This window comes from Notechis scutatus, chromosome 2, assembly GCF_049901735.1.
Source record: "Notechis scutatus isolate UNSWTSFEM ecotype Mainland chromosome 2, rNotScu1.2, whole genome shotgun sequence".
In the NCBI taxonomy this organism is placed as follows: Eukaryota; Metazoa; Chordata; class Lepidosauria; order Squamata; family Elapidae; genus Notechis; species Notechis scutatus.
In genome coordinates this window covers 146,815,510-146,834,954 of record NC_142010.1, presented here as the reverse complement: position 1 = coordinate 146,834,954, position 19,445 = coordinate 146,815,510, and the positions used below count along the sequence as shown (strand labels likewise).

The window sequence follows — 19,445 nt, the reverse complement described above, 5'->3', positions numbered from 1 at the left end:
CTCTAGTAGGCCTGCAAAATTACTTATTATATTATAAGCTATTAAAATTTGAATTATTATCTAACCTATGGATGTATCACTTCTTACTATGGTATTAATTATTAAAATACCATGTTTCCACAAAAATAAGACTGGATCTTATATTAATTTTTTTCTCCAAAAGACACATTGGGTCTTATTTTCCGGTCAGGTCTTATTTTGGGGGAAATACGGTACTAAATGCATCCATCTGGCTGATAATCTTAACGGAGTTATTTTTGGGGGGATAAGGCTTATATTATGAGCATCCTGAAAAATCAAGCTAGGGCTTATTTTCAGGTTGGGAACTTTTCAGGGAAATTTTTGAGGAAATACGGTAGAAATGGGTATTTTCGGGAAAACATGGAAGAAATGGGTATTGTGACTTGAAAGTCTGTTCATCTTAATTTTACTAAGTAATTGAGAACACTTTGTTTAACTGTAAGCTGGAAATTGAGGAGGAAATGTTTTTTTTACCAAGGATTACAAATTTGTCTCTGATATCATACATCTAACTTACCATAAATTATAATATTTGATGTTGCAGAATAGGGAAATTCTTAAATACACAGAAAATAATCATACTAATGAACATAGTTTATGCTCTATTATTCAGTCCTGGCCACACCTATTTCTTGAGTGGCAGATTCCAATGTTTCGCTTAGATAGATGGGAAATGATGCGCTTCTCTCCTTTGAAAGCATTTTAAAGTGGATTAAGCTTTGATTAATGCATGTGACATATCCCTATTTAAAAGTGTTGCTCTTCTGGCTTTAAATGACATTTTACATACTGTGCTGAAATGAATCTTCCAATTTTCAGTAACATTTTCTCCACCATGCACAGAAGTCTCTGATAAAATGCAATAAACTGAAGAGTTATTTTGTATCTGTGTTTTACTACACAAGAGAACAAAAATAATATATACTATTAAAAAGAAAAATATCTTGTCATAAATAGCATCACTATATTTATGAATGTGAGTGAATCAGAGTAAATTGCCTGATTTTACTCTGATGTGTCTTCTTTTTCTGTCCTAAAATTTATATCTGGCCAGGATTTTTTAATATATCAAAAAAAATCTGAGATTTGCTTACTTTTGAAATATAAATACTTTCACTTTGAGTTTGTGTAATAAAACTTTCTTGCAGTTTTTTCATTTTGTTTTTGTTTTTAATTTGTTTTTGGAAAAAAATATTGATGCAAATAGAATTTTGTATTCTTTAGAATTCTTTATAGAATTCCTTATTCTTTATAGCATTCTTTATTCTTTAATATTCATTCTACCTGTATAGATTTCAAGCAATTTAAGGAGTAGATGTTTCTGTGATTCTCCTGAGTGTGTGACAAACTACTTGTTTGATTTTCATCGTCAGCTCAAACTCAACACCCAAAGGAAAAGTGTAAATTCAGGCCACTCTGAAGACAAAATGCCCGTATTTCTAAAGTTGTTGAAAAGAATAGGAAGCTGATGCTTAATATGTAAATATGGCATATAGGTCTTTGTATCAAACAAAAATGCTTTTGATTTGCAATTTCATGTGGACACAGAAGAGCCCAAGAAATCAGCTTGAGGAGGGAAGTGCTCATGCTCTCTTCATGTGAATATACCGTACATAACACTTAAATCGAATGTTGGTGGACATAGCCTTCTCTCCCAAGCATCCTCTTGACCTTACACAGTGTCCTTGGACATATATTTACCCAGGAAAAATTGCCAGAAACAGGCCAGCATATACTTCCAAGTGTAAATGTATATTTATTTGCAGCATGTTTTTCCATCTTTTTTCTTTGCTGTTGGAAAACATGAGCAGCATTCACCCTACAACCTTCTTTGTGGAACCCTCATATCTCCTACACCTTCTCACCCCAGCTACTACCATTGTAGAAAGAACAAATCCAGACAACGGAACTTGGAGGATCAGCTACAAAATTTGTACTCTTTCTACAGAAATTCTGCTTTGCCTGTTTGTACTTAGGCCAGGTTGTAGATAGCCCTAGCATCAGTGGTGGTATTCAGCCGGTTCGCATCGGTTCGAGCAAACCAGTAGCAAGGATTTGGCATGGGTTGCCGAACCAGTAGTAACTTCTGGCTGGCCATGCCCCCAACCTGGTCGCCTGGTCACCATTCGCTCGCTTGCCCCACCCACCCAATGTTCGCTCACCCCGCCTGCCTGATGCTCACCTGCCCAGACATTCCTAAAGGTATTTCTTTTCTTCCCCTCCCAACAATCAGCTGTTTCTATGATCAGCTGTGCCAGGATTCCCCTTGCTTAGTTACTGCTTCACCCAGGAGGCATTCCCGGAGCTCAGGAAGGCAAACCCCTCACCCCGCTCCATTTTTTGCCTTCCTGGGTCCCAGGGAGGCCTCAAAATGAAGTGTGTGGGGGGGAGCTGCGCCCCTCCCAGGCTCAGTTTTCTGCCTTCCTGAGCCCTAAGGAAGCCTTCTGGGAGCAAAAACGCCCCACCCAGGAGGCTTGCCTGAGGCCCAGAAGGTCCCCAAAAAGGGGGAGTTGCTGCAAAAAGCAAAAAAACCAAAAACAAACCATGCCCACCCAGTCACATGGCCATGCCCCCTAGCCACACCCCCTAGCCACACCCACAGAACCAGTAGTAAAAAAAATTGAATCCCACCACTGCCTAGCATGTATCCTTCTGCTCCTCAATTGAGTGGAAAATTTTGCAGAAAAGTTTGTTTAAGACCTACCTTTGGCCTTCCTGCCAATCATCTGCACCTTGACTTTCAGACATTAATAAATTCTCAACTTTTGTTGGTTTGAATTCTATCTTTATGTCTGGCTGAAGCCCAGAGACAACATAGCAAAGTCAGATTGAGTTCAGTCCTTTATTTGCTTATACTTCATGGAGAGAAACTTGTCAAACTAAGGCTATAACCTTCTAACTTACTGGATACATCCTGAGAAATTCTAGGGTATGACTACCTTGAACCTCTTCCTCATCCATTTTAGGATTGCTCAGTCTCTTAATCTGGCTATTGACAAACCTCTTTCCCACTACTCCTTCATGTGGACAATCCATCATACTTTGCTTGGGAGCCCACATACGACACTACACTATTCGTGAAAAAACATAGAATGTTGATTATCTGCCACCATCTATGGTGAATTGTGGCTAAAATTCTCCCATCCAGCATTCCTATGTTAGCCCAATTGGGGGTTTGGTGATAGTTTAAGCCTAACATTTGATACAAATTGGTTTCCCTAGGACTGCTCCATCTCTGTTCTCTCAGCTTTTTTTCAGATTCAAATGATATCACTGCCATATTATAGTAATATTCTATCTAGTACATGCAAGTTGGCCGGCCATTTTGTTTTTGTTTCAATGAAGACCTGGCTTGGAATGATTGTCAAGACATTGGCAGACAGAACTTCCCATGTATGGATTAGAAAAGAGGCATTGTTCATTTGCTGGGTGCAGCCAGTAATATTGTTAATAACCTTTCATGGATCTAGCCAAAATTAACTTTAAAAAATGTTTATGGTCAGAGTAATTCTTTTATTGTAGAAATATAAACTTACATTATGTCTATGTTCTTTCTTAGGCACATCATTCTTCCAGGGGGAAGACGAGAGAGAGGTTCAGAGTCAAAAGTAAGTACTTTTTATACCTGGTGGGAGGGGAATGTGTAGTGATGCATCATGGAACTTGTATGCTTAATATGAGGGACGGCAAGATCAATGTTTTTTATGTAATAAAGCAGTTTGACATTTTACCTTAACAATTCCCCTTCTAAGGTCGAACTGATTTATTATTGAGGGAACATTAACATAGATATTATCATACACCATTTATATAATTATGCACAGTTTCTTTGTCAGGTATGAATGTTGTTTTGAGGGAAGAGGTTTGGTCAAAATATCTGCAGTTTGTTCCTTAGTCTCACAATGTACAGCTTTTATGAATCCAATTTCTGACAACTGTCTCACGTGCTTGTACTTAATGTCGATGTGCCTTGATCTGTGGCCTATAGCATCGGCCTTGGATATACCTATTGCTGCTTTATTATCCTCCTGAATGATTATGGGGTATGAAGGTTCTTTCCAAAAGTCCATCAATAAATCGTCGAACCAAATTAAGTTATTTGCGGCATTTGATAAACAAACAAATTTGGCTTCTGTAGTTGAAGTTGATACAAGTTTTTGTTTTCCAGTATACCAGTGGATAGGACTATCATTCAGAAAAATAACATACCCTGAAGTACTTTTTCGGGTTTTGACATCTCCAGCCCAATCGGCATCTGCGTAACATGAAAGTCTAGGTGTGCTTGATGTATTTGGATTAAGCAACAAAACTGCATCAGCGGTGTGTTTCAAATATCTCAATAATCTTTTGATCGGATTCCAGTGGTACATTTTTGGGTTATTTACGTGTCTTGAGAGTAAGTTGACTGATAGTGCTATGTCCGGTCTAGTCCAATTGGCTATATAAAGTAACGAACCAATTGTAGATCGATAAACTGTATTGTTCTTAAATACCTCATCATCATTAAACATGTTCTTTAGGAAGTCAATCTGCATGGGGGTATATGATGGTTTGGCATCAGACATATTGCATTTCTCCAGTAATTCTAATATCTTTTCCTTTTGTGATAGTATGAAACCATTATGTGATTCAGTAATCTGAACTCCTAAATATTTATCAATTTTTCCCAAAGATTTCAATGAAAAATGTTTTTGAAGTTTTTTGGCGAATTGATCACATTTAAATTTACTTTTACATATGTATAATATATCATCGACATAGACAAGTACTTTTTCACATATACCTTGTTCCCTTTTAATAAATACACATTTGTCAGCTGAAGTGGCGGTGAAACCTATTAGTCTTAAAATTTTGGAAAAACAATCGTACCATCTCTTACCCGATTGTCGCAGACCATAGAGACTTTTATTGAGTAGCCAGGTTTTTCCTTCATTACAGTCAATTCCTGGTGGTGCTCTGACATAAAATTCCTTATCTAATGGTGCGTGTAGGTATGCTGGTTGTACATCAAATTGATACACGTGTTCATTTAGAATTGAGGCAATGACTAAGGCTGTCTTAACACTCTCTGCCCTCACTGTAGGTGAATAAGTGTCTATGTAATCGTCTGGAAACTTTTGTGACAAACCTTGTGCCACCAGTCTTGTTTTGTATAGATTTTTGTTATCCTCTAAGGGTTTTATTCTGTATACCTACCTGGTACTGATAATTTTTTTGTTCTCTGGAACCTTTGAGGGGGTATAAACTTCTAGTTTTTTTAATACTTTCCATCTTCCTCTGCATGGCCTCTTTCCATTTTAGCTGTTCATTTGGTGGGAGTGCGTGTATGTCATTATAATTTTTGGGTGTAGTTATGGTGGTATCAATAGACATCACATAGTCCCTTAAGGAATTTGGAATTTTGCCCTTATTAGATCTGAGTGATCTCCTGGGTATGTTTTCTGCTGGGATATTTTTTTTCGATGAGTCATCTGAACTGTACTCATCTATACCTTTGGTTTTGACTATGTGGTGACCTTCCTTCCACTCCCTAACCTTAATGCTATTTCTGTTGGGTTTTGTTTTTGTAGTGTGTGTGTGAAGTTGTGTTTGTTTTTGATCAGTTTTGAATGTGTCTTTGCCAATTATTATTTCATTTGAATGGATCTTACTCCAGTTTGTGTTTTCATGGAAATTTGCTGATCTCGATATGATTATCTTGTGATTACTATCCATGAATCTATAAGCTTTGGTTTTTGGTTCATAACCAACAAATTTGAGTTTTTTTGATACTTTATCTCCTTTTCGTCTGAGTTGCTTGGGTATTTATACATCGGCAGTTACCCCCAAAACATGGAGATGTGCTAGTGTGGGCTTCTGATTATATATTATTTTGTATGGGGTTTTCTGTAGCACACTCGACCATATTCTATTAAGGGTATAGTTTGAATATAAGACGGCCTCTCCCCAATATGAAAAGTTTAATCCGGCATCTTCTAATATGCATCTAACCATCCTCTGCTACCAATTTGTTAATAACCTTTAATGGATCTAGCCAAAATTAACTTTAAAAAATGTTTATGGTCAGAGTAATTCTTTTATTGTAGAAATATAAACTTACATTATGTCTATGTTCTCTCTTAGGTACATCATTCTTCCAGGGGGAAGACGAGAGAGAGAGGTTCAAAGCCAAAATTAAGTACTTTTTATACCTGGTGGGAGGGGAATGTGCAGTGATGCATCATGGAACTTGTATGCTTAACATGAGGGATGGCAATATCAATGCTATCTTATGTAATAAAGCAGTTTGACATTTTACCTTAACAAATATGTTTCATTCTTTGCTATTCTAGTTTGTTTCTCCTGGGTTTAGGGACTTGTATTCTAATGATCTGACTGTAAAATAGGGGTAGCTGGGTCCCACCCACTGCTTATTTCATCTGTGTCCACAGTTGACATATATTGGCAGATTCCTTCTGAGGAAATAAGGCCCTTGATAGAAGAAGGAGAGAAAACTGTGTCCATACCATGTTGTTTTAGGCAAGCAGGCTGGCTGTTGTTTATTGCTTTCAACCACAGATTTATTTAGCCACGGTTTATTAAATAATCCATAGTGGTTGGGTTTTGCACAGCATACTATATGGCTAAACCTACTGTATGCTGTGTGAATACATGTGGCTTCTCAGCATCAGTTTTGTGGTCTCTAGAACTGAGCTCTTGAGATTTATTGGGAAATCTCTCAATATTAGTGGGGTGATTTGAGATGGGTATGTGCATTTCTTAACGTAAAGGTTAAAAAAATAGTTTGTTCAGGACTATAGATAATCTTCGATGTACAATTCATTTAGTGACTGTTCAAAGTTCAACAGCATTGAAAAAAGTGGCTTATGACCACTTTTCACACTTATGACGGTTGCAGCATCCCCATAGTCACGTGATCAAAATTCAGACACTTGGAAACTGACTCATATTTATGACGGATGCAGTGTCCCAGAATCATATGATCCCCTTTTGTGACTGTTGGACAAACAGTGTCAATGGGAAAGCCAGATTCACTTAACAACCAGGTTACTAATTTAACAGTTGCAATGAATCACTTAACAACGGTGGCAAGAAAGGTCATAAAATGGGGCAAAACTCAATTAACAACTATCTCGCTTAGCAACAGAAATGGGCTCCATTGTGGTTGTAAGATGAGGAATACTTGTACTGGACTCATATTTCCTCTTCTACATTTTAGAAAAGCTAAAGCTCCAAAATGCAAAACAAATTCAAATGTTGATTCCCGCCATCTCTAGAAATATTACCCTGTGATGACTTTTGTTCTCTGTGGCAGAAACAAAGTATATGTAAATTTTGGAGGCTGCAAATGAGTTATCAAACCAATAAACCATGGATTTATTTATTTTTAGTGCTGGCCTCTCCTGGGGGTTGGTGACCGTCAGTGGTATGTGTTCATTTGATGTTATGCTTAAAACAAGGACACTGGTTTTTTGCCAAACTATGTACAGAGATTTTTCAGCCAGGGTATGTGTTGACTCCCAGTGCTGAATTTCCCTTGAAAGTTTCTTTATATAATTCAGTTTATAATCTCTCGATTTCTTTGGGAGATTTGCAAGCCTTTCTACTTCATATAAAGTTGTACCATTCTAAGTTACAATTTTCAGGAGATTTTTATACCCTCACTGACTATCTAAGTTCTGCCGCAGATGGAGAAGCATTATCTTTGACCATTGACCTCTTTCTTAACAAAATATTATATAGTGCTGCCTTCTTCACCATTGTAATCTACAGGTAGCCATGATGATGCAAAATGAGTATTGTGATGTCACAGTACTAACTCATGCCTTTCATTCTTGCATTGCACTATTGTACTAAAATTAAGAGACAAAGCTTGTGTTGGGGTACTTGTCCATCATACCAATACACAAGTACCATTCTTACATTGTGATATGAATGTATTTCATTTCCACCATTGCAAATGGCATTAGAACTATTCCAGGCTCCATGCTTCTACTTTAGCTGCTATTGATAGAATCACAGTTACACTCCACTAGAACCATGGTTATTTGTAGCGTTCAGGCCACAATCACGTCCGTGGAGATTTTTTTGGACATTTCCCCATACATTGCTGTCACTACATTCTGGTACTGTTGCTACTAATTGTCCATAACTGCTTCTTTAGCAGAGTTCATATCATAACTATTACAGACTATCCTCATTTAGTGGCAACCTCATCCAGTGACTGACAGTTACAACGGTGATGGAGAAGTAAGTTTGTGACCAATCCTCGCATTTATAACCTTTGCAGGTCTATAAAACAAAGGAAAGCTGAAGTAAGATTGCAAGCATAATGGAGGTTTCACTTAGCAACCACTTCACTTAACAACCATGTTGCCCTCTTAATCGTGGTTGCTAAATGAAGACTATATATTTAATGCCCATTCCTGATGGTACCCTGGTGGATGCATCTGATAGCCTAAAACTCTTGGTCACAAGTAGAGTTGGATCAGTTAGCACAATGCACAAGGGTGTTATTACACCACAATATGACTTCCAAAGCTTCATTTTAGCAAAATACTGTTTCTCTCTGCTTGTCCCTTCTGCTCAGCCCCAGCTAAGGTAGTATTCCAGCATCTTCTTCTCACTTTAACATATAAACAGTGGCTTGCATGTTTAAAAGGAAGTTCTATCTCCGCCTTTTACCTGCCCGCGGTTGAAGAGATGAAATAAGGGCGGTCGGGGGGCAGGAGGAGTTAAATCCCTGCTCCCAAACACACAATTCCCTTTTTGATGCTATGAGGCACCTGATCTTGGGGAAGGTAAGATAAGTAGGAGTGGGAAAAGACTGGCAATGAAAGGCCGGGGAAAGGTTTCGTCTTCACCCCAAGCAGAAGCAAATGGCAGCTTTGTTCAGCCCTCTTTCTCTCCCACTTTTCTGACAACAACAACAAAAAAAGGCTCTTGATAAGGGAATCCCCCTGGGGTGAAAAGCAATATACAGCTTCTTCTTCCATGCTGCATTCATACGGATGCTCAAAGCCTCATTCATCTAAGTTAAGGCAGCCTGGGCAGGAGGGCAGAGCGGAGCAAAGGAGGGGGAGGATGGGAGGCTCCATATTTAGCACTGGAGTTTCTGGGCCTGAATAGGCTTTTCTGCACTGCCCTTTTCCCACGAGAAGCTCTGACCTGCTTGGGGAGGGGGTTATATTAAAAAACAAAAACCCCTCACCCTTCAAGGCTCTTAGCAAAAGACTCAACAGGAACAATGGCTTTGAGGGTGGCTAAATGGAACCTCCATGGTGGGGCAGGATAGCATTGAGTGCCAGTTGATGGGGAACAAGAAAGAGAATCCCACTGCTTTCATCTGAAGCTCTGCTTGTGGTCCTCTTCCTGGAGGCATCCAGTTCCTGGCCAACCTTAAGTAAGAGGAGGTGATCTTGGCAAAATGCTTCCTAGTGGACCCAATGTGAGGTCAGTGGGTTGCCTGACAGTGGAAGGTGACTCTTTTCATTTCCCACAAAAGTCACCATCATCCCTCATCCACGTGGCGGAGGGCCCCGTGGGAACCTGGTTTTCATGCTCCCTTCCTTCCTGAATGATCCCTGCGGGAGACAGGAATTCCAGGTTAAGCATCCCATCCTTTGGTCCTGTTAAGTTTAGTACAGAAAGTTCTGTCCACCTGGTTATGACATACCTAGGTGTCCTAACAATGCTCCTTCTCCCCACATTGTGGGATAAACCTCTCTAATAACTCATGCATTGACTATGAATTGCAGGATCCTTCTTTTATTATCTTTAACAGTGGATACCCCACCTGGTTGGGATTGATAAATCTTGTAATCCACCTAGACCAGATAAATACATCCACACACCGAGAGATTGGAGAACAAATGATGATTTGAATCATAATAGCAAAATAATAAATAGGAATTTAATCCAATCATCTGGTTTAACATCACTCCTCTTCATCTTGTCCTCAGCCCCTTCCTTATCCCTGCTCCCGATTCCACTAATTGCTCTTTGTTCTCCGTAAATAACTACCTTTGGCCTCTCATTCCTAACTCAGCAGCTCTCTCTAACTTATCACTAACTGTCTCAGTCCCACTTCCAACGGACTTTGTCAACAAGTGACATCTGCGGCACCAAGCATCTTTTCATCAACTCCTGCTGCTGAGTCAGCTGCAAAAAACTCTTCCAGAGAAGAGAGAGCCTGCGATTACCCAGACTCTGATAACCTCCAGATTAGATCACTGAAATTTATTGTATGTAGGATTGTCTTTGAAGACTGCTTTGAGGTCAACATTGCCATAAACACTAGACTAAAATGTGGTTGGCTAGTTATGATTATCTAGGCCAAGAAAATACATACACACACACACACACACACAATGTGTGTTGTAATTGGGTTCATCTGCAAGCCATGGTTTTATTAACTGTGTATTAGAGTTTACACAAAGACGGCTACAATATTGCTGATGTACTATGAACTGGGACTGGTGAGATGAGGCTCATTGTGATACCCCTGAAATGGTCTTGCTGGCTATAATTTTGTTTCCAGCACCATTTTAAAACTTTTTTTTACTGCAGTCTTTGGATGGGAGACCACTAGGAAACCCCAGGGATATAAACTAGGGTCGGAAGTTAAAAGAACATCATTGAAAAGACAATGGCAAAGTCCATCAAGAAAAGAACATGGATAGCATCCAAAAATCATCAGGAATTCAGCTTGATTTGAGTTGTCTTTATTATTACAGCCTAAATTTAGACACATAAAAATGATCTAATCCAGAATTTAAACTTTTTGCTGCTGAAGATTACATTTGCACTAAAAAAAAAAAAAATCTTTGAGGGTTTTTAAAGGGTGGGCCAGTCACATGATGACATCATTGAAATGTATATAGTATTTGGAGGCCAGTTTGGAGACAAAGAGAATTGATGCAAACAAACTCCCAGCAGTAACTTTATACATTTTTTTTTTGCCTCAAAAATTGCACATAGTCAGTGAAAACCATGCTTCACCACTACATGTCAAAAGTCTGAGGATTGCAAAAATGGGATGAGAGGTACAAGCAACCATCATAGTATTAAGATGAAATGTATATGATGCTGTTGGCAGTAGTCACAATGAACAACAGGCTGCACTGACATGTCCTTCATTTAGTGGGTCTAAAAACTATTCTGGGTTACAAGAAACAGTCACAAATTCTTGAGTAAATCCACTCACAACAATTTTTATTCCAGTATTTCTCTAATTTCCCTTGGGAACCTAATGATGGATTGTGGTTATGCTTTAAACATATAAGAAGGAGGAACCCTGTGTATAAAGCTTTAAACTTTAAAGCTTTATACACAGAGTTCCTCCTTCTTATATGTAGCTGATATTATCTGCAAGAGATACAATCCTGGAAACTGGAAAATAAAGTCGAAATTTGTTGAATTTGATGCCACCTTAGAACAATACTGAAAGGTGGAAAGAATCAGTATTACCCACCCCATGGAAGAATGCTTGATGAAATTGACAAAACTTTTTGAGATGGACAAACTTATTTTTTTTATTACAGAAAGCACAATATATTTATTGGTGACTAGAATGCCCTTGTGTAAAAAACAAACAAACAAACTTGTGATTCATGGTTTTGATGATGAGATAGATTATGGAAAGAAGAAAGTCATGTTGTACCTTAACTTTAAAGGCAGGTTAAAATATATTTGAGCTGCTGCGAAGAATATTGGAAGCCACTTCTTTATAACTTTATGTCTTTCTTTATATTGTTCTCTTTCTTTCTAGTTTCTTCTTCTTTTTCTTATTGCACTTTTAGCTTTTTCTTTTATTTCTCTTGTCATTTTCTGTTTCATTTGTATTAGTTCTTACTATTGTTAAAACTTTATATATTCATTTATTTAGGAACCACTCTGAGAAAATAAGAATCACTCTACAACAGGGAGGAAAAGAACAAGACGGCGAATCTAACAAACCACGTAGAATATATAACCCCAATATTCAGTGGTGTTACTTAATATTCAATTACTTTAAGTGTTACAAAGAGTATACCCAGCTGTTAAACCCTGCCCTAAATTCTAGCTCTATAAAACTTGAATATCCCCAGTTGATAAAAACAAATGAATATGAGAGTCAAAACTTTTTTTTAATTGAATGATAAAGACTGCCAATCTAGCTGCAGTGATTGTATACCTAAACTCTTGCCTTTGGACTATTTACATTTCCCCACAGGCTAGTAGGTTTCCCAATTTGTCAAATGTGTCATTTTATGGGACTTTCTTTCCCAGAATATTTTGGGAAGTGAGTAATGATACAAAATATTTTGTAAATATGTCAAAAATGTAAGCTATAATGAATTATAAATAGATTTGTTTACATTTGTAGAAGCAAGAATTCTGGGATACTTCTTCCCTTGTGGTTTTTTTTTTTTAAATCAAAGATACCCACGAGAGTTTTGAGGGAGAGGAGAGAACAAATGCTTCTCCTGAGGTGGAAAGTACAGTGTTCCAACAGGATAATATGTAGACTTGATGGACTCATACTGCAGGACTCAGTAGCATTCCTCCTGTTCCTGTCACTTCACCAGATGGAATATTTAGACAAAATATATTGGGACAGACTTTAAACATCTCAATGAGAATCCTGCAATATGGAGGGATGAGTTGTGCAAGTTTTATCCCCTGGACTTTTCAGGTTCATGGTATCCCATTGAATGATATCCTGTTTGAAAAGCTGCAGATCTGACCCCTGGCTGTAGCCCCCCAGCATGCTGTGGCTATTTCACATCCCAGATAATGCCCAAGTAAATCACCCACAATATAGTTTAAGGCATTATATAATTTCTCTCTGATAGATAGATAGATAGATAGATAGATAGATAGATAGATAGATAGATAGATAGATAGATAGATAGATAGATATAGAGGAAGGCAGGCAGGCAGGCAGGCAGGCAGATATATAGATACAGATATATCTCCTGCTTGAGCATATATAGGTGTATAGGTGTATAGGTAGGTGTGTGTGTGTGTGTGTGTGTGTGTGTGTGTTGAAATAGCTACTTGCACTTGTGTATAAACCTATAGTTTCACAGGCTAAGGCTTTCAATCGGAATCAGAATAGAGCTGGAAGGGACCTTGTAGGTCATCTAGTCCAAACCCCTGCTCAAGAAGGAGACCCTAAACCATTTCAGACAAGTGGCTGTCCAGTCTCTTTTTAAAAAACCTCCAGTGATGAAGCACCCACAATTTCAGAAGGCAACGGCTGGAACACCACCCTTATTCCACCAAGTATTCCAGACATAAACATCTTTTAGTTTTGCCTAGGGTCTGCTCCCCTCTCCCATAGATCTTGACTGCCCTTATGGAACATTTCACTCCCCCCACTCTCATCTACACACACACACACATGCCCCAGCATTGACTGAGCGCATGTGTTTCATTAGCTAAACCCTCTCCAGTTCTACATACCAGATTGGTAACATTACGGTAACACATTGCTAATGCTTGACTCACAAGATCTTGGAAGGATGGAATAGGGGGGAGAGAAAGGAGAAGGGCGTCTGGGAGAAAAGCCGCTTAAATTCTGATGCTCTCCCACTGTTCCATCGCCCTAGTTTTAAACAGAAACGAGCCCAACCGTTTGTTCGTATTTATTTATTTGTTTGTTTGTTTGTTTTAATTGAGCCGGGGGGGGGGGAGGGGCGGTGGTCGAGGGAAGGCAGGGCTGCGTGGAGATTTCTCAACACACAAAAGTTGGCCGGCGGGTGGGTGACATGGGCCTTGCGCGGGAGGGAAGGAGGGAGGGAGAGACGGCCGTCCGCTGCCAAGGGAGGGAACCCCAGCACCTTGGCTCCCTTTCTTGCCTCCTGCGGGACGTCTCCCTCCCTCTCCTCGCTGGCTCTTAAGCGGCAGCCCTCCGCCCCCTTGTTCCCAGGGTAGGCTCGGCTAGCTGGCAGGCTGCTCTTTCGAAGTTTGATAAAGCGTTTCCTTCTATTGTCATTCTGCACGGTCTCGGGGGGGGCTTTCTTTCTCGCAGCCCTTCCCCTCCTGCTTTCTCTCTCTCTCTCTCTCTCTCTCACACACACACACACCATTGCCGCCACCGCCACCCGTCTCTCTCTCACCCACATTTTCACAACCAGACTTGCGGCTTAAGAAAGTAACTGCCACTCTCTCTCTCTCAAACGCAAAACACACACACGCGCGCACGCAACGCACACAACAAACCAAGGCGAAGCGGGGAGGGGGGGCGAAGAAGGAAGCGGCGGAGCAGCAGGCGGGCAAGCGATGCGACGCGATCCTCGAGGGTTCGACTGAAGGGCCCTGGATGAATGGGCGCAACGGCGGTGAGTTAGGATCTCGCGCGGGGGTTACGGGCGGCATGAGCCGGATGGGCAAAGCTCAGGTGGCCGCCGCTCCTTCTTTTTTTTAAAAAAGGCGCGTGTATGCGAGTGCGTGTCGGTGTCGTTGGGGACGGTCGCTCTTGGGCAGCTATGCTGGCTGGAGAATTCTGGGAGTTTGAAATCCACAAGGTTGCCAAGTTTGGGGATCGCTGCTCTTGGGTTTCTTTGGGGCTTCCTCGTTCTCTTCCCGGCCGCAGACAGACGCACGCCGAAAGGCTCGGCCGTGGAAAGCTGTTCGCTTAGCACTCTCTCCCCCCGCCCCCTTAGAGAGGGAAACCAGCGTGGCCTGTGGGATAGGGCTGGGTGGGGTTCGATCCCCTCGCTGTGCCCACTTCAGGGCCAATTATCCCGGAGGGTTTGTGGCTTTAATCCCGCCCTGCTCTGGGATTGCTTAAACCGGCAGTGCCAATACATTGGCTCCGGTCAACGTAAAGTCCCTGCTGTAGTCCATGCCTCCTTCGGCACTGAGGAGCAGCACCCTGAGGGCTGCCACACACAGGAAAGAACGGACCGTTTAGCTCAAGGTTCCGCTTCCGCTTCACCAACGCTTCTTGAAGTGGCCGCTCTGCCTTCACCTGAGATGGGACAGGCAGGCGCACCGGCCGGAGAGTGAGTGTTGAGTGTCCCTTCCTTTTTCTCTTGGGAGCCAGCCGGCTTCGCTCCCGCGCCTCAGTGGAACGGTCTGCGAAATAGGCGCTGCCTTCCTCGCCGCCGCCGCCGCTCCTTTTCCTTACTTGCCCAATCGCAAGAGGCGCTGGGGAGCCGAGATAAGACGCAATCAGAGGTGGGGTCTCAAGAAGAAACCTTTTAGCAGAGAACCTCGGGCTGAAAAGGCAGAAAGTCCCTAACTTCTGAAGGTGACCAGTAAGTGCCTGGCTCTGATGTATATGCTTACTCAGAAGTAAACCCACTGCACTCAGTGTCGGGGTTTTCCCCCCTCCCAGTGGCAGCAATGTCTAAGATTGCGACCGGGGGCTGCGCCTTTGATAGCCGCGTATTTGTATCTGGGTTGGGCGGACTGAGACCGCGCTTTGTTTTTGCAGCAAAATCGGCTCTATTTTGGCATTGCTGCTGCTTCTTCCTCCTCCTCCTTCGTGCGACCTCCTTTTCTCAAGAAATTTTTACCCTTAGCAACGGTTAATCCCGACACACACATTCACTTATTGGACATCCCGTCAGCTAATCTCTTTATCTGCTGCTCACGACCAAGTGATGACTTGTATTCTCTTGAGGGTGTTGCGGAAGAAAAGCTTTGGGCTTTTTGAAGTTTTTAAAAATTCAGTTGGTAAAAGAGATTCTGAGTTAGATTGAGAGGGTCAGGAGTTTGGGTTCTTTGGAATTATTGAAAAGCACTGCTCCATATGCAAGTGAAAAAGGAAGGCCTCCGTTGTTTACATTTTGGTGAACATAAGGGGTGTGTGGACTGATTAAAACAATTAAGTTTCCCTTGGATTGGCTGCTGAGTCCAATTTATTCCTGTGTCCTGGAGCTGTAAGAATCATGGCAGAACTGAAATGAATGTGCACATTCAGACATTGGGACTAAGGGAGGGAAATGTATGAATGCTAAGCTCTGAAACTTTTACCCATTTCACTTTTTAAAATTAAGTTTGAGAAGTTTTTAAATCGAATATGAACAAGTTGATTGCTGGTTAGTTGACATGGAACATATATCCTTGTATTTGTTATTAATCTAAAAATTCTAAACTACTATTTGAAAATAGAGGAGGGGGGATCTGAATTCGATGAATTCCTTTGGTTTCTTTAAAACAACATTTACTGAGACTTTTCCCTCAATATATTTCCCTCCTAATGGCGCATATACTACATGGGGTAAATACAAATGACCAGATACCAAACTACTACAGTATGCACTTAACAACCACTTAATGATGGATCTTTGATATCTTTCAATATTAGACTTTTAAAAAGTGCCATCCCTGAGTGATGGGACTACAATCCCCAGCATTCCCAGCTAACATACTTTATGAAGATGGATAGTTTGGTGAAATCACCTGGAATAAATAAGTGACACATTCACCCTTAGCAACGGTTAATCCCGACACACACATTCGCATAAACCTTTCATTCATATAAGTCTTTATGGAGAATAGATGCCCACTTTGTCTTCTGAATGTTCTGTTTCCCCTCTCTGTTCTATTCGAAATCACACTGGTTGAATACAAGGGAGTTGGAAAGGCAGATCAGTTTTCAGAAGAGACAGGGGTGTTTTTTGGGGGGGGGGGGGAAGAAAGGTTTCATGCCCATGGAATTTAATTAGACCCTCTAGCGTACATAGAATACTATAAATACTTTGTCTCCTAGAATGGTTTGTTTGTGTGTGTGTGTGTGTGTGTGTGTGTGTGTGTGTGTAGTCCCTGTTGTCCATATAATGCAGTCTGCCAATTCCACTCTACCTGAACTGATCTTCTTGCACATGGATGCCATCTAGCCCCTGCTATGGGATTGCACCAGGTATGGATAGTTTGCCGCTATTCACATTTCATAAAAGCCTTTTAAAATCCAGGGCTGCATATAAAAGTACTTTGAAGTTTTGCTTAATTCATTATAGGGCAAACTTTGCATACCTGATCCACAGCAAGTTTCACTGAATTCAGCAGGAGATCCATCCGGGTATAGATTGCAATTTGCCTCTGTATACCGAGAGGAAGGAATCTCCTATGAACTGGACTGTATTTGCGAATATGTGTGTGTGTAAATGTGAATATACACCCCCACACACAAAGCTAAGTAGGACTGAGCTACTATGGAAAGCATTTTGCACATTTTTCATTTTAAGAACGTCGTATGCTGCTCCTCAAATGAAATGTTTTTATAGGGTGGTGTGCATTCATTTTAAGTCTAGCATCTAAAATTCTAAACTAAAACCAGAATATTTAAAGATTGATAATAAAAACTATAATAATATAGTAAAACCATTGATTCTTTTCAAGATGAGCCAGGAAGCCCTTGCCATAAAAATCAAGAAGGAAAGCTGTTGTCTGATAATTTTGCTAGCTTGTTTTTAAGCTAAGAGAAAATGCAGCAATCTTAATGCAACTTGACGGAGGAAGTCAGCTGTGGTTGCCCCTCTTCCAGGCAGCTTGCCTTCCTCCAGGCATCAGATGATGAATAAGAATTAAGTTGGATAGATATGGATGAGCTGAATGCAACAGAGAAGTTTGCTTGAGATTCCAGCAATTTAGCAGATTCGGGGTGAGATCAGCTTTGTGGAAAGGAAACGGGACAAAAAGAGAATGGTGTTTACTTCTCTCTTGGCTGTGTGTTTCCTGGTGGGCTCCAGAAAGGCTTGTTCTTGTTGTGTTCCTGAAGTTGTTGGCAGGGTGGGGGAGCAGACAGATCTGCTTACAGGGGAAGCATGCTACAAAGAAGGCAATATTCAGAAAAAAGGGAACTTTAGTTATGGTCACAATCTTCTCTTTCCTCTATCTTATAAATAGATTGAATGGCTAGCTGAGAACAAACAAAACAAATGCTATTTACGGTATATACAATGTACTTTCTTACTGCTGTTTGGTAATGAATGTTTGGTGTAAAAGTGTTCTTAGCACAGGAAAGAAAGTGGGGGCAAAGAGGAAGCTTCAGCCCTCTAGATATCCACTAAAGCTGCCTTCCCCAAACTTGTGCCACTCCTCCAGATGTTCTATAATCCTCTTTCCAGATGAAAATCCCTACTACGGTGCCCCATCATTCTAGGTAGGGCTGGGAAAGAGACTTCCCTGAAACCCTGGTGAGCTGCTTTAATGTGCTTTATGTTGATAAAATGGAGCTATAGAAACTGAAGGGAACAGGGCTGCCTCAGTCTAAGTCCATTTCTTGTGCTTTTGCAGAGTGGTTGATGAAATCAAAAGCTAGTGAAGAAAGTGGGTGAACTTCTAAAGATTTTTCTAGCATTCCAAATTCTGTTCAGATAAGCTGCTCCTGCTGATTCAGAAATGGGTTTCTTCCAAATATGTGCAGAATATCTATGAGGCTGGGGCAGAATCCAGAAAAAAAGCTTTCTCTGTGTATAGCTCTTACATGTACATAGTCTGACAAGGTATTCAGCAACATCCTGATTGCTTGGTCTTGTCCAAACATGAAGATACCTTCCTCATCAGTGTCTTTCCTCTCCCCTTTTTGTGTGCAGCCTAAAAGACATTCTGCTTTCCCCAGTGGCTTTTTTTAGATTTAGATGATGGCAAATAAGCATCTTTCTATCCATCCATCTATCTCAAGGGTAGATAGTTTAAGACTTGTGGACTTCAACTCCCAGAGTTCCTGAGCTAACATGACTGAAAGAGGAATTATGGGAGTTGAAGCCCACAAAGTCTTAAAGCTGTCAAGTTTGAAGACCCCTGATCCATCTGATGATTGAATCCAATGAAGGTTTTAACTAGAAAAGGTGAAGATGACCTAGACTGAGCTGGTTGTGTGAAGCATTGATGTAATTCATACACTGAAGCATCTTTGGCCTTCTATAGTTGCTCAGGCTTAGTATAGCTGCCTATGCAGAGCTGGGTTTTGAGTGGTTCCGCCAAACCACAGCTTTTGTGTTAACATTTACAATTTGACCTGGAGGAATCTTGAAACCTGTCACCTGATTGGCTATGCCATGAAGTTGCACCTTCAGTCAGCCTAAGGCCCCAGAAGGGGTTATTTTTTATGGTAACTGGAAAGCTGCTTCTTTAACTCTGGAGGATGGATCCCAAACCTCATAGAAACAATCACTTCAATACTTTCCACGTAAAATTAATCATAATTGAATTTACCCCATAAGGATTTTAATAATTTTTCCTATAACTTGAACGTTCAATTTATCTTGCTGAAAGTTTGTATACATCAATTGTTGTATTTGGAAGGATTCTTTGTTCAGTTTTAAATGTTACCTTATGCTGGTCTTGGCTTGAAATAAAATACATTTGAATATTGGCAAAACCAGAAACCTCCCCCCCCGTCCCTCCCTCTTTCTCTCCCCCCTTCTCTGTCTCTGCATGTGATAGAGAGAGAGACAGGGGGAGAGAGAGATACGTTTTAATTT

The 19,445-nt window shown here is 40.7% G+C and overlaps 1 protein-coding gene across 4 annotated transcripts in view; it reads left to right on the top strand.

The window, feature by feature from the left end:
• Positions 1-13,928: 13,928 nt before the first annotated feature.
• HDAC7 (histone deacetylase 7) overlaps positions 13,929-19,445 on the top strand; it is a 225,132-nt gene continuing 219,615 nt past the window's right edge. For 2 of the 4 annotated variants that reach the window (XM_087956542.1, XM_026673867.2), the window contains exon 1: positions 13,929-14,348. In XM_087956542.1, coding sequence (XP_087812668.1) covers positions 14,330-14,348 — 19 coding nt within the window. In that variant the 5' untranslated portion in view covers positions 13,929-14,329. Of the gene's footprint in view, positions 14,349-14,735; positions 15,270-19,445 lie in introns of those variants that run through there. The other 2 variants (XM_087956541.1, XM_026673869.2) reach the window with 2 other exon arrangements.